The sequence below is a fragment of the Camarhynchus parvulus genome, chromosome 6 (assembly GCF_901933205.1).
Source record: "Camarhynchus parvulus chromosome 6, STF_HiC, whole genome shotgun sequence".
Classification (NCBI taxonomy): Eukaryota; Metazoa; Chordata; class Aves; order Passeriformes; family Thraupidae; genus Camarhynchus; species Camarhynchus parvulus.
The window spans coordinates 9,842,420-9,857,568 of NC_044576.1; the positions used below are offsets into that span (position 1 = coordinate 9,842,420).

At 40.1% G+C, this 15,149-nt stretch overlaps 1 protein-coding gene across 2 annotated transcripts in view; it reads right to left on the minus strand.

Annotated features, from left to right (window-relative positions):
* Positions 1-1,566: 1,566 nt before the first annotated feature.
* Positions 1,567-15,149, minus strand: part of NRG3 (neuregulin 3) — a 390,407-nt gene continuing 376,824 nt past the window's right edge. For both annotated transcript variants that reach the window (XM_030950824.1, XM_030950823.1), the window contains 2 exons: positions 12,667-12,837; positions 1,567-8,582 (listed from right to left, as the gene is read on the minus strand). In XM_030950824.1, coding sequence (XP_030806684.1) covers positions 8,075-8,582; positions 12,667-12,837 — 679 coding nt within the window. In that variant the 3' untranslated portion in view covers positions 1,567-8,074. The remainder of the gene's footprint in view (positions 8,583-12,666; positions 12,838-15,149) is intronic.

Sequence of the window (15,149 nt, forward strand, 5' to 3'; positions counted from 1 at the left end):
TGCCCATGGCAAGGGGGATGGAAATAGATATCTTTTAAGGTCTCTTCTAAACCACACTATTCTATGGTACATACGTGGTTTTGGACTGCAAGAGCCAGCTCTGATCTGTAGAACTGGAGTCAGAACTGCAGCTGAGCTCTGGCAAAGACAGATCAGCAATGACAATTTTAAGACTTTGGAAGCAGCTTCACCTCTGCAATAATCAAGGAGAATATACAATGAAGTAAAAAAATGAGGTTAGTTGGAATCAAACTGCTTTAACAATGCTCTGAAGTTACCCTGATAGGCAGAGACATGTCTCCTTAAATTGCCCCAGCTCAGGTGGTGAGAACTAATGAATTAGGTCAAACCACGGGCCACAGGCTCAGAAATTGTAAATCAGCACTGCTGCTGGCACTCCATATAACCTGGCAATACCTGGGAGAATCCAGCCCATCAATTTTTAGCTCATATTTTTTCACTTTGAATTAATGAGAGGAGCCTTCACAGAAGTCAGTGCTGACACCTGCCTTTTGGCACAGTCACTGGTGGAGGAGCTCAGACACCCTGTGGGTCACCTTTGGAAAGGAGCAGAGGTTAGCACTGCACAGCTGGAGACCTGGGGTTTATTTCAGGCAGCTCCACTGCTGAGCCACCACAAACATCCTCCTTTGGGAGCCTTCACATTAACTCTGCTTGCAGTGAAACAGCTGCCACTTGTGCCACACCAGAGTCTGACCTGGAAGTTTTATGTAGTCCAATATCTTATTTACCTTTACAACCCAAAGTTATCATTGATGCACACAGAAGTATCCAGCTTTTTGTGGGCAACTTGAAAGAACTAACTTGAACATTGTTAGCATAATTCAGGTTGGAAGGTCATCTAGTCCAACACCCCAGCAACAAGCTGGGACATCTTCAACAAGATCAGGAGAGAAACATAAAACACAGATCTTAGCCATTCCCTATTATCAGTATGTAAATATCAATATTTGCAATTTAGGTTTCCAACATCTGATTTTTTAAAAAATAGTTAATGTAATACATGTATTTGTAATGGTTTAAAAAAAAATACAGAAGAAATTTTACTTTTTTTCTTTGGAAGTCTCTGCTTCCTAAACTCAACACTTCAAAGGATTGCAGAATTTGGAAATCCCTAACTTAAAAACAAACTAGTGCTGATGACCACAATTTCAATGAAAAGAGAATGATCTGAAAAAGAATCAAAAGGCAAGTGGCTCCGATGATGTGAATCTGGCCTGACACAAATCCCATCCCTCCTCAGCCATGGAAAAACCTGTGCCACAGTCAGGAGATGCTCCCTACCCTGTTCTCCAGTTGTTCCCAGTGTGTCTTGTGGTGAGTGTGGTAATGCTTGCACCACCTCTGTTTGCCCCATCAAGAACAGTGTAAGCCTCAGCTATTTCTAGAACACTTCAGTTCAGCAGACGGCTCCAGTCTGAATAGCAACTGGTTGATTTTTGATTAAGAAAAATTAATTCAAGTACTCAAGTATCTCTTCTTTTCTTTTTGGATATTCATTTATCCTTTCCTGGAAGAGATCAGAGATAATCTAAAGCAAGAGAGTTTAACTTGAGTCAGAAAGCCAAAGTGAAGCCTGTACTGTGTTTCTGTCCTGCTCCTGCTGAGGTATGCAATATACAGGAGCGAATTTCATGCTATGAAAGAATTATCTCAATGTAAGCAAAGGAAACTCCAAGCCTGGGTTTCCTGAGAAAATACATATGACTTACAAACCAGCCTCACTTCTTCATGTCTCTGATGCATCTTGATAAACTTTAACTACTATTGCGTATTCCAGAGAAGGCAAGGAACTATTGTTTATTTTAGAATATTAATCATTAGTAGTATTCTTTTATATTCCTCTATTATTATTTGTAATTTTTTGTTTCCAAATATTTACCGAACTGGGAGCTCTTGTTCCATATTCCTTGAAGGAATGGCAGGAAAGTACCTTACAGCACAGGCTGCATAAATCCTTCTTCAAGGGAGAGGTTTCCCCTCAGGTCAAACCAAAGCAGACAAATGTTAAGTGCATTAAAATGTTTAATGCCTTAAATGTATTCAGGGTCCCAAATGTCAGGCTGATACTCTTGAGTCTGAGTGCAAGGTAAAACCAAATGTGAATGAAGAAGCTGAATGGTTACTAATTCAGTGAATTTAGACCAAAGCAGGCATGGACAGTACAGAAGTGGCTCTTGCATTGCAAGAAATAAGGACAGGGGTACCTCAGTGCCCAGTCACTGCAGTGATGTGGTACAGAGCATGGTCCCCTCAAGGAAAGCAAATGATAAACTGCATGTAGCTCTGCTGATGGTGTGAAGAGAATGGGTTATTAAAAGCTATGGGACAAATACAGGATTTCCATGCTGCTGACATACATTATATCCTATAGTTTATTTACATACTTCAGTCATCAATAACCCTTCTCAATTATAGCTGTCAAGTATTATATATAGTTTCTTATATTACAAAGAAAAAAAATAGAATTGTAGGTGGTCTTGCTGCATTTTTATTATTTATCTGGGAAAACTTGCACAAGAACAGCCTTGTGGGGTATTAGAAAAATCACTCCTTGTTTACAGGAGTGTTGATCAAAGAGCAAACTGCTAAATCTTTTCAAGCAAGGAAGAGTAGTGCATGCTGTCAGTGAGGCGTGAGCACTCTGTCTCTGAAGCACTGGAAACAGTGCTTTAATAATACAGAACTAAAACATAATTAGATTCGTTCCAAGGGACAAGGCAAGCAGGAAAAAAATGGAAATTTCTGCCCGTTTTCCATTAATCAAACACTACCACTGCGGTCATTAATAAATTCAGACAATTTACCTTTCCTAGCAGGTGAAGCTTTCAACAGTAAACAACTGCACTGGTTTTTACTGTTAAGATGAAAGCAGTCTCATCCTCTGCAGCAGACACCGGATGACTCTTTCCTCCTCCACTGTGGCTTTTCTAGTTCTGGGCTATAGTGATGACTTTCCACTGTCTCCAATAAATTCTGTATTTCTTACAAGAGACTATCAATTCCCAAGGAACAACCCGCTGACTACCATGGAATAAAAATGAAAAAATGACCCACCAAACCAAACACAGGCCTACTTTATTAGTAATTTTACTGCTGTTGTAGCTTTTTGATCTCTATATCATGTTTGAACTTTCCTACGGAAAATACAGAAATCCTGCCTGATACCACTATTTGGAAGCGCCAAGTTGTGTTGGCTCTTTTCCCTTTTCACTTTCTATTTCTAAAACTGACTTTCTCAACTTTCTAAAAACCTTCTTACCTTTACTAATTCCCACATCAAGTCTAAACCAGAAAACTGGGTGTCAGTTGTTTCCTGTAAGTAGACCTCAAAACAGAGGAAGCACAATCTGGCTGTGAATTCAGCAATAATGCAGTACAAAACCAAAAAAAGTTTGCATCACTTTATATTTTCAGCAAGATAAATAACTGTATTATTCTATGAACAATTTAAAAATAAAATTAGATAAAATCTTGATCTCTTTAAGGAAATCTATCATTGCAGCTTTTGGACCACAAAAGAGGAGACTTTATGATTATGTGTCAGACAATACAGATAATGGGTTCATTGACCTGTTAGGCTGCTGAAATAAAATAAAAACAAAAAAAATCTCAAAAAGCTGAAAAATCTATACTAAATATTTGCTGTTTCCCAATCTTCTTGAAGATAAATATTTTAAATTCATGGCAAGATAATAAATCCCTTTATAAGCTCATTGTTTTCCTAAGGGGTAAGGAGTTTACTGGGAAATTTCATTTTATTGAAAGGCAATTGATATTAATACCACTTTCAAACACAGTTTTTATTCCAGGTCTGCTCCTTCAAGCCTCAAATTTATTTACTGCAGGTAGGAGTCTTTCAGAGTTCTTTGGTATTAATTTTCAGAATTTCTTATAAGAGTAAGAAATGTTCAAGTAACATCCAAAAGAGGACTACAGGAACCTGGGGATAAATTGGGAAAAGGAATCCAGATTTTCTCCCTACTTACATGAGAAGTAAGTAGGTGTGAATTAATTGCTACCATTTCAATTTGGAAGCATATTGAGCACATGCTTGGTCATAAGCACATGCCATCAACTCATTGTTTGTTTCAAAATTTAAACTTGAAGGGTGCTGCTGAGTGGCTTTGGGATCAGCCACACCAATCCCAAGTTCACTGCTGCTGAGCCTGGCCAGGGACACTCAGCCTGTGCCAGATGGAGCTGGCAACCCAACCCTATCACCCCAGCCAAGGAGCTGAGAGGGCTCACGCTCTGCTGGGATGCTCAAAGGCAAAATAAATCCTTTTGTGCAGCAGTGCTGACATCACAGGGGAGACTACTAAGCTTTGTGGGCATCAAGCAGCACGGATTTGGGATGTGATCCTCTGTTAACAGATGCTGCCATTGCTGCACTGACCACAGCAGCTGAGAGCATGGCCAGGGACCAAATGCATTCTGAAGGGCTCGTGTTCCACAGAACCATTTGTTGATCTAAACATGTGCCTGAAGAAATGACAACATTCCAGCTTTGGGCCTTGGGGTACGGAAGAGTTTTTTCAATTATAAACACTACAAATGTGCCCATACTTACCCACATCTCCTATTTCAAATGCTGGGATTGTTCTACTGGTTTTAATTTTTTTTTAGTGTTATTTTGGATGGTTTTTGAAGAAATTCTAAACAGAAATAATTTTTTAAAAAAAGATCAGGATATATACCTCTCACAATTCTCCATGGTGCTGTGCTGGAGACACAGACTTTCTCTCTGCTTAGTTCAGAGAAAGTTCAATTTATTTAGTCAGCTGCTCTCCCAGTTTGTTTGAATGCAATGCTATGTGTGCAAATTTCCACACCAGACTACACCTGGAACTTCATAGGTCAGATAAAATTTTTAATTATGATCCACGTAAACGACTGAGTTCAGAGCCTCTTCCAGGGGGATTACAGACTGTCTCCAAGGCTGGGAACAGATGTACTTTAGGAATTAATTGCATTTCTCAATGACTTGCATCCCTTCCAATCCACCAGTTCAGTGGGACCAGAAGCAAAGCAAAATTTGGCCTACCACATTGGCCGTTTTAGTACGACTTTCAAATGGATGCTTTGCACAATCAATTGTCAGACCTCAGAGAAAATGTTGCCCCATTCACTGTAAAACAGGAAGGTCCACAGAGGAAAACAGTTGCATTAGAAAACCATAGTTGCATTAGAAACAACATTAAGGCTACCTAGTTGGATGTTTTCAACCCTTTTTGTTTTCCTCTGCAAACAATGACAGTTTCAGTAAGATCTGAAGCGATGCTCTGAACAAATAATACACTAGTCTGTCATTGGTTAATATTAACGTCTCTCTATTCAAACATGCTGAGAACTGAATAGAACAGTTAACATATAACAGTCACACATCCTTTGCTGAGTACAAGATTGTATCTCTAACATCAACCAAAGATATTCTCACCATTTCAGATCTTCAGCTATCATTCAGTGAAACATTTCATTCGCTTAAATACATTGCTCATCTCCCCTTTCTGGGTCTTTTGGGGGTGCTGCATGAACACATTCTCTCCCTAAAGGCATGGCCTATGATACGGTTCTTTCTTCAGCTGAAATCTTGCTGTGTGTTCCCATTATGTTGCCAGAGGTGAATTTGCAGAGTTTGGGGGAGGGAAGATCTTGCATCTGAATTGAAAAGATTGAATTTTCAAGCACCAGTTTGGGCAGGATTCTGCACTGTATTGCAGAAAGATAATCTCAAAGAAATTAATGGTGAACTATTCATTAATTGTGATCACCACTTGAAAATTGTTGAACCAGAGGTTTATATAGCACCCAGTTTTCATATAATGGGAAAATTCAGGTATGTTCACAGGGCTTATGGGCAAAGGCAAGCTCCCTTTGCTCATGTCCTGGATGGGGGATGCAAGTGGTGTGGACAGAAAGGTCCAATGACTGTAGGGGTGCAAAGCTGAGCCCCACCTAATGCACCCTGCCTTTCAGAGGGTTTATCTGGTGTGGGCTCGGGGCCATGCCCACCACAGCCAGCTCAGCTCATGCACAGTGAGATTCTGCCCAGCCACCACATATGGCAGGGAAATGTCAGGGTGAGCCCAAACCCCACAGGGACCCTCCCTCACTGCTACAACAAAAGCTCTGTCTTTGCAGAAGGGAGTCTGAACACCTCACACTCCATCCTGGGGCATAAAACAATAGCTTGCCCTCAAATACATTTCTGTTGAAAACACACAGCAAAGATTGCAGCCATAGAAAATTCTGTAAACAGGACAATTTCATCAACTTTATCTTTAAAAGTACCCCCAAAACCACAAAAGCAACCCAAAATAAGACTTGCTGAATGAAGACTACCAAAAATAATATTTTTTACTGCATCAACAAAAAAAAATGACATACACCTTCAGCATTTCTTTTCCAAATTTACTTGACAGAGGTTAAGATATTGCTTTATTCTGACTCAACATACAACAGCACTGCAGGATTGACTGTGCTATTTTGGGAAGTCTTGAGACTTGTGAACTAGAAAGTCTGGGGCACATTAATAAATCTAACAATTATTTTGCTTCAAAGGAATATTTTAATGCATTCTGTATATACTCTTTTTTTTTTAATCAATCTCCTGGCACTAACCAGGGAAGGCTATTTAGTGATTATTATAGTGGACTTCCCCCCACCCCGAGAATAACGAGATATTTTAAGACAGTAAACCCAGTAAGGTGTGTCCCTGAATCCAATTAATTGCAAAATTGGCACATTCTGTTACAATTTATGGGGGAAGAGGGACTGAAAAGAAAGCTAATGCACAAAGGACTTACAATGTGATTAGGATGCAGCAACCAGGGAATGACGCATCGTCTCTAAGGCCTTGATCCCCTGCAGGGAGCGACTTGGTGGAACCATCTGCTCTTAGAAAGCTCCATCAGAGTCAGATCTCTGCATGCCTGTGGGCCTGCCCATACTGAACCATCTGCAGGGTTGAAGCTTTAAAGTTCACAAGCCTAAGCCATAATTAATTAAAGTGACTGGAGAACTGAATGCTGGAACAAATTAGGCAGCGTGGACACTTATTGGCTGGATTTTGATCATAGTGGATCTCCCTGACTCTTCTCTGAACAAGCCATAATAAAAAATAAGTTAAAAAAAAAATACACACACACCAAGAAGTGCTCCTTGAGAGCTTACAAATGCTTTTGAAGTGTAAAAGTTTAGAAATGTTGAGGGGTGCTAATGAACAACAGAGTTTATGTTTCCACTTAAAAAAACCCATACCAGAAACCAAAACCAAACCTGTTGTAATACACACATACATTTTCTCTCGTTCTTCCTCATTCTCCACCAAGGCAGCTCTGATAGGCAAAGCTCAGAAGATGGAGCAGCTGTGGACTCACTGAATCTCTATAGACCTCAATCCTGCTCCCACTCTTGGCCAATCCCAAAGCTCATAAATGATTCCACTGACTTTCTTGGGGCAACTGACACATTGAATTAAGGTTGAGAGTTAAGCATCTGCTCAATTCAGGGATGTTGTCATCATTCCACAGCAGGTACCAGAACTCAGAACCAGGTGTCTGTGAGCCTGTTCTCGTGATGTGAACCTGGAATCAAGAGCAGAGGGGGAGAGGGGGCTGGATCTGTGTTGGGCTTACAGGACATGTTCTCCAGGGTCTGAATCCCTGCCCAGCAGCTCACTGCAGCGCTGCCCTGAAACCAGAAATGCATCTAAGGACGGTACTTGGCCTTTACTGAAAAGGAGATGCATAGCCTAAGCCTTTGGACAGCCGAACAGGACCACGGAAAAGTCCTCTGGAACTGGAACTGTGTAATCCTGCCTAGAAAGCATCTAAAAGCACGCTTCATCCCTCCTGGAACTTTTCCCTTAAAAAAATATTTTGTTAAAAAACACTATGATATGAGGGCGATTGACTATTTGGTTTCTTCTAAGTAGATGCTCTTAAATTAATGCATATAAATAATTTGTATTTAACTTCCTCCCTTCCTGTTTAGCAAAGCGTCGAACGCACGGACCTCTCGTTTCCCCTCCCGCAGCCCCCAGACGGAGTCACTTGGTCAGTACCGAGTCTCTCTGCGTGTCACTTTTGAGGACAAAGTGTGCCTCTCGCTCTGCCTTGGCCGTGGGGCTCATGGGCAGGAAGGCCGTGTTCTCGCTCGCGCCGCCCCGCGCCTCCGCGCTCGCCAGCTCCGCGTCCTCCGCCCGCCGCGCGTCCGTCAGCATCCGGATCTGCTCCTGCACAGTTTCCAGCAAGATTTTCACCTCGTGTTGTTCTGCTATTAGACAATTACTGACTGGGGAACTCACGTTGACAAGTTCAGCAGAATAGGAGTTTTTGCACCATTTGATGCCTGTTACTTCAGGAACATTTTGCATTTGCATGCAGGCTTCGTCCAAGCCCACAGATGGGATGATGGGAACGGAGTTGGCCCTTGAAGAGGAATAGCTGACCAAGTCCTTCTGATCCACGTTATTAAAATATGGGGTTGTCTCTCTTGAAGGCAGTTGCATATTTATTGAAGGATTCTGAGGAGTTTTTAAACCACTGGATGAATACCTGGAAAGAGTAAAAAAAGAGTTCTTGTTGCACATCAAGTGGTCAAAGCAACCAGCAGCAGGGACACTGTGTGAGATTCAGTGAACTGTGCTGAAGAGATACACACCATTTTCTCCTGAAATAGAGGAGCACTTGGCCGTGGTGGGGCCCTGGGGAAAACAACAGGCTCTGGAGACTGGTTTGGATTCTCAAATCTGCCAGTGGCAAAGCACCGCTTTTCTCTCAGTCTCGTTTCACCCACCAGTATATGAGAAGAATGGAAATTTCTTTCTAAAACATTTCAGAAGTATTATATGTATATAATATAATATGTATTATATTTCAGAAATAATATAATGTATTATTAATTTTCTTTGAAAATAAATTTGGAATTCTATTCCTACATTTCTGACCAGGGAAATGGATTGATACTTGGTTCTGTGTCAGAACTCTCAATGTCAAATGGTTGCTTTAGGAAAACACTTTTAAAAAGTGCAGGTAAAAAGAACATTAAACACTAATGGCTGTGTAGTCTTTATTTACATAGGAATGATTGTCTGTACTCCCCTTCAAACAAGCAGAGCATCTAAGTGCAGTGTACCTCTGAATAACTACTTTTTTCAATAGCCCATACTCGTAATGCTGGCCTGATTTGTTTTATTGGATTTCAACTGGAAATAGAGATAATATATAGGACTTGAGCAAATGTCTGTGTTCTCTTGATACTGTAATACTGTTTAAAAACCAAATCCTTTATCCTCCACTAATACACATTATAACATGATTTTATCGATTGTGAGGCAACTTAGTGAATTTGTATCAACATTTCCATTTTGTTTCAAAGCCAAACTCTCTTGTTTACAAGAAATACTTAAAAAAAACCCGAAATGGAAAGTATAATAAATATAAAATAAACAATGACAAAAAAAAGGATGCTTCCCATCTGAAATTAGTACTTCTAGAAATGTGGTGCTCTAGGAGTTACTGTATTACCAGTCAGGGTTGCTAAGGACCACAGACATCACCTCAGTACCAGAACATAATTTATTTATAATCAGCTTATCACTATTTAATAAGGCAAGGTAATGGTGAATCTAATATGTTTTATCCATGGATGAGGAGAGCAACATTTAGATCTGCTGTGGAAGCAGGTGCTCTGACTTGAAGGGTATTGTTCCAAAAGCTCCTTAAGCCTGCAGGACCTCACTAGGAATATCCTTCCACTCATATGTGCCTCCTGCTTTTTGGGATGAGCAGAGAAAGAGTTAAGGAAGAGAAACTGAATGGTGTGAAACTGCTGTGCTCCAGTATTGGCACAAACAGAAATTAACTGGAAAGGCTTCCTCTGGCCCCATGCTCCTGGCCAGGTGTCAGACAGAAGGGAGCAGGAGACAACTGCAGGCTCATTTCCAGCACGATGCCACTGAGCTGTAATTAACTGGTGTGGGGTGGCACTGGGTTTGTGCAAGTGCTGCACACACCCCCTGCCCACGTGGAGCTGGCACAGCCCATACCTGGACTCTCCTGGCATGGCCACGAGGTGCATCTGGGAGCTGTGTGATAAGGAGGAAGGGCTGGGAACTTTGCTGTCAGGTGAGGGAAAGAGATACTGCTTTGGGGAGTGGCACCCAGGGGAAAAATAGAGCAAGCAGCTTTCTGGGATGTGTGGTAGAACTTCCTGTCTGTGCTCTGCAGCTGTTTCACATCTGAGACTTGATTAATGACATTGGCACTATGCTCAGACACACCTGCAGCCATTCATGGAGGGGCTTTTTACACCAGCTCTCAGGATGAATGAAATACTGATCGGGGTATTATTCCTGAGGGAGGACAATTAAAAAAAAAACAAATGAAAACAAAACAGTGCAGACCTTTGGGTTGTGCCCATTCTTGTTTCCTTTGCTTATATATAATTGTTCAAACGACTATAGCTGGAGAGATCGCATCAGTTGCATTAGTCCCTTTTTTGGTAATTCAGGCCCTAAATATATTCTGGGCTGCACCCTGAAAACAAAGGGAGTGAATGTTTTTAATGAATTTCACATGCAATGTAGGTATTATATGGATGATATATAAGCAAAAACAAGAAAAGACTGAATTAAAATGGGTTTGGTGAGAAAACAGTAACATTTGCCAGTTCCACAATAGAGATTCTTGGTATTTTGAAAACTAACTGGCAGCAGCAGTGACATGTAACGAAATGCCTGGTGTATTTCCATAATATTTTTTGAAATACAGATAGACATACCAATTTTATGCCAGAATTACATGTTTCTGCCTCTGCTCACAGGGCTTTCAAAGGAGAACTGAGGTTGAATTGAAGTGCATACACTGTGTGCAACAGGTGAGGTATTAAACTCGAAAGGATATTAAATCTAAACCATGTGAGACTTGGCTTTTAGTTAATTACAAACTGATCCATGCTTCTGTGTGTGACACCAGACTGCTGCTGTTTTCAATAGACTGAGACTTAGAACTATAATTGCAGAACCTTAATTACATTCTCCTATAATTAACTTTCCCAGAACCACAGTTCCTCCAAAGAAATATATCTGTGTTTTTATCTGAAAAATTATTTTGTCTGAATAAATTAATTCACGTGCATGTGTTTCAAAGTGCAGCTCTCTCTCCACCCTCTTCCTAAAACCAAGCAATGAAAGCAAACATTTATAAATATTTAACAGTAATTATGTTATAGAGTGTGTAAGAGTCTAAATTAAACAATGAAAGTGATAGAAGCACAATAATTCTACTGCCCCCTTTAAGAATAGATATCAAAGAGAGACAGAAGGGACTGAGACTTTAAATATGAAATGGATTTTACTTAGCATAGTCCCAGCAGCTTTGCTGTGAGCCCTGTGGCCAAAGGTGTGAAGTGTACAAGCCTGACAACAAGGTCCGTGGAGATGGATGGGGATCATTGCAGGGGCTCTGCCAGGCTCTGGGGCAGCCCTACACTGAACACACAGACCCCCATCTTCTGCAGGCCTGACTACACTTCAGCCAGGCTGCAGGTGGATGGAGTTCAGAATGCTCACAGAATCAGGGAGACAAACCACTTTGATTTGTGCATCCCGACAGGAAAGATGGAGGTGGAAAAGGAGAAGAAAAGAAGTAGTGTAACTTCTGCAGGGGACAAGGGAACTTTTTGTTTGGGCTGGAAATCTGATGAGAACACCAACACTGTGAAACCCGCAGATATTTAGAGGGTAAACATCCTTAGTGCACAAAATATAGATGAAGTGCTTAAGTGGATTGAGGCCAGAAGGGGTCACAATCTGGTCCCAATATCAAATTTTGCAGAACTGCAAATTCAAAATACAGGCCAGTACAAGCTGATACTTGTAAGGTCACACACTGATTTCCTAGACAAGAGTAAATGCAATTACCCACAGCTTTTACCTCACTCCTCAGCCTGGGAGGAGGCTGTGGTACCTCCCTGAGCCTGCACCACATGATGCTGCCACTGGAGAGGGAAGGCTGCCTGCCTGCTCCTTTCTGTAAGGGTGGCAATTGCAGTAGGAAATTTTCACCAGGAATTATATGCACATATCACACAAATGAGCAATAATATATTTACTGCAAGAGGCAATAAATAATTTTTTCCTCACAAGCAAACAATAACAATGACACAAGTGTGAATCAAACTTGTTTAAAAGAAGTCACCAGACACCCACCCCACCAGTTCCACCTGTAAGTCAGAGTGAAGAGTTTCACTGTGACTTAAAGGTGAGACTGGGTGGGGTTTTTATTCCATTCCAGATATCACTCCTGTTTTCATATAAAATATGCTTGTAATATTCTGGAAAGTCTTTGGAAATCTATAGGGATATGTAAATATTATGCAAAGTATCTCAGCAATTGCAAAAGACTTCAAAGGCAGCTGCAGGTTCTCAGGAGCACTTCTGAAACCCAGACCTTATGTACAGCTCAGCTCAGTGCTCTAATAAGCTGAATTTAAAAAGGAAAGGAAAACCAGAGTATTCTCTGTGCATTTTCAAAGACAAATCTGTATGAAGCTATCTACAGAAAACCAACTCTGCAATGTGCATTATTTTCTTTTCAAAGCCCCTACGTGGCTCACTTCAGGCACGGCTTTACTCACCCGTGACAAGGTATGGTGTCCTGGTCGGTGATCCTGGACTCCTGGAGCTGCTGATATGCTGGTCCTGCAATCCCATTGAACCTACCCCGAGGCAAGGGAGGAGTCCTCCGAAAGGCATTTCTGTGGAGCATCCCACTTCTCTGTCCTGGGCTGCAGCATGAAGAGAGACTTCTAGGAACAACACCAAGAGTACAGTAAAAATTATCACACCAAAAGCATAAAATTCTGCAAAGTAAAGGTTCAGGATTAATAATGCATGGATTACTGTTCTTATAAACTTTGCTGTGGCAGTCTATGATGTCAGTAGAAATTCTCTATGGAAATATAATAGTACAATCCACCATTAGCTGCTGTTTATGCCATTATTTAATACATCAACTCTTTTCTAGGAATGAAAATAATTGCCCGCTATATGCAATGTTTTCTTGCACTTGATGAAGGATGCTTCTCCTTTCCATGCTGCATATCATGATCCTGCTATAGGGAGTTGAATCCTCAGACAGCATAAACAAACAATACAGCTCTCTCATACCCACAGCTGAATTCAAAATGAGATCCTAAACTGAAAGCCCAATATATTATCTATCATCCTGTGAGGTGCTGCTTCCTGATACAAAGCCATTAAATTGAGAAAAAGTGTAAGTGAAGAATATAAGCAAAGCAGATGAACTGCAGATTGAAGAAGCTAAGACAAGTTTTCTCCACCTTGAACAGTATTTCTGTATTATTTTATTCCTGTTTTATATACCGATTGCTTTGTTGTTTATATACATTGATACCACGCTGTTTCTTTATATGATATAATAGAAACTTGAACTTGATAAAAACAAGTCATAGTTTTCTACTTATTTTAGAAAATTGGTTTTGTAAATGTCTGGTGTTTTGGAAGGATATTGGATTTTTTTTTTTTCATTTCACACAGGAATGAAAAAGTATCTAGAACCCACAGATTTGCTATGTAAACCATACATTTGCTAATGCAAAAATATGGGAACGCAGAACTAAGGGAAGGCATAACCCATTTTTACTGCCAACAGGTCTCAGTACTGCATGGCGTGACTAAATATTCATTTTTCAGCTACTCTATTTCTCTTGGCATCTTCTGGGTCTCAGAAATGCATGTGTTACCTCATATTCTCTTACATCTTTAATGATAACTTAACATAGGTTTTGTAGATGCCTTTTACGAGTCATTATTTTTGGCTGTGTGAATAATTCCAACTTGTGACAGAACTCAGCAATGCAAAAGACTTTTGATAAGTTTGCTTCTTTTTTCCTATTATAATGTGACTTAAAAGTAATCTAAATTTTTTTACCTAGTGGGAACTTTAATTACAGTTAGGGCCACATCTACTCCCAGAGCAATACTTTCTTGGAACAAGCACCTTGGACAAATTCTCTTTGAGTGTACATTTCCATTAAAATCAACATTTTCTGCCCAAAATTAAAAGAAGAAATAAATTCAACACTCTCTATCCTACTGCTCAGGCTAGCAGTGTACCATTGTAGTCTAATCTCTGTTTTCTTCCACACCTTTACTTTCCTAGTGCTTTCTATTGAAAAGACCAACAACCCATAGCAATAACATTCCCTCCAGGATTTTTCATGCTTGCTTTAAAAAGATTTTTCCTTTGCTACTAAGGAGGCTGTGAAAAAACCTTTTTAAAAACCTGAAATACTGGCCTCTCAGTTCTGAAGACTGAGTTTGAGTTGCAAGCTACAGTTCCTACTCTGTAAAATAACACTACCCCATCACAAAATAATTGACAATTTCTGCTCAGGAGAGCCTGAGATTAATACAGCAGGGGATCTCAAAAGATGCAGGTGAATTAACAATTTGTGCTGGATAATGAATTTTTGGGGTTTTTATTGACTTGAGCGTAGTCATCAATGGAATCCAAAAGTAAAAAATAAACTTCAGATTGATTACAAATCTTTAAAGTTAGAAACTTTTATTGTTTAATTTGTGGTTGGTTTGATGCCTTTGAGCATCTTCATTGTTGGATGAGAGTACATGATCTCCATATGGAAATTCACAAAAGCTCTATTTGTAATAGAGATAATTTCAACACATACAGCTAAACTTAAGGTAATGGGTATAAACTGCAGAAATGTTGAGACCAAAGGGATCCTGCAACCACAGAACTTCCAGTCCTGACATAGTGTAATTTGTTGCTAATATGAGGTTCTTATGCTTTCAACATTTCTGCCAGGAAAAAAAAAAAACCAAACCAAACAAAACAACAAAAAACAAAATAAAACTGAAGGAAGAATGAACAAAAATATTTTGAAAAATTCATTAAAGATCAGGAAATACTTACAGACAGTGCAGCTGCAAGCTGCAGGATAACAGTTGTTTCTCCAGGCACCAAAAAACCCCTAAGAATTTCTGTTTAAAGTTCTATGGAAAAGGATCTCCAGCACAAAGCTTTTCCTTTTACACAAAACTGATATGAATATCAGCAATGTAAATGTAATGTCCC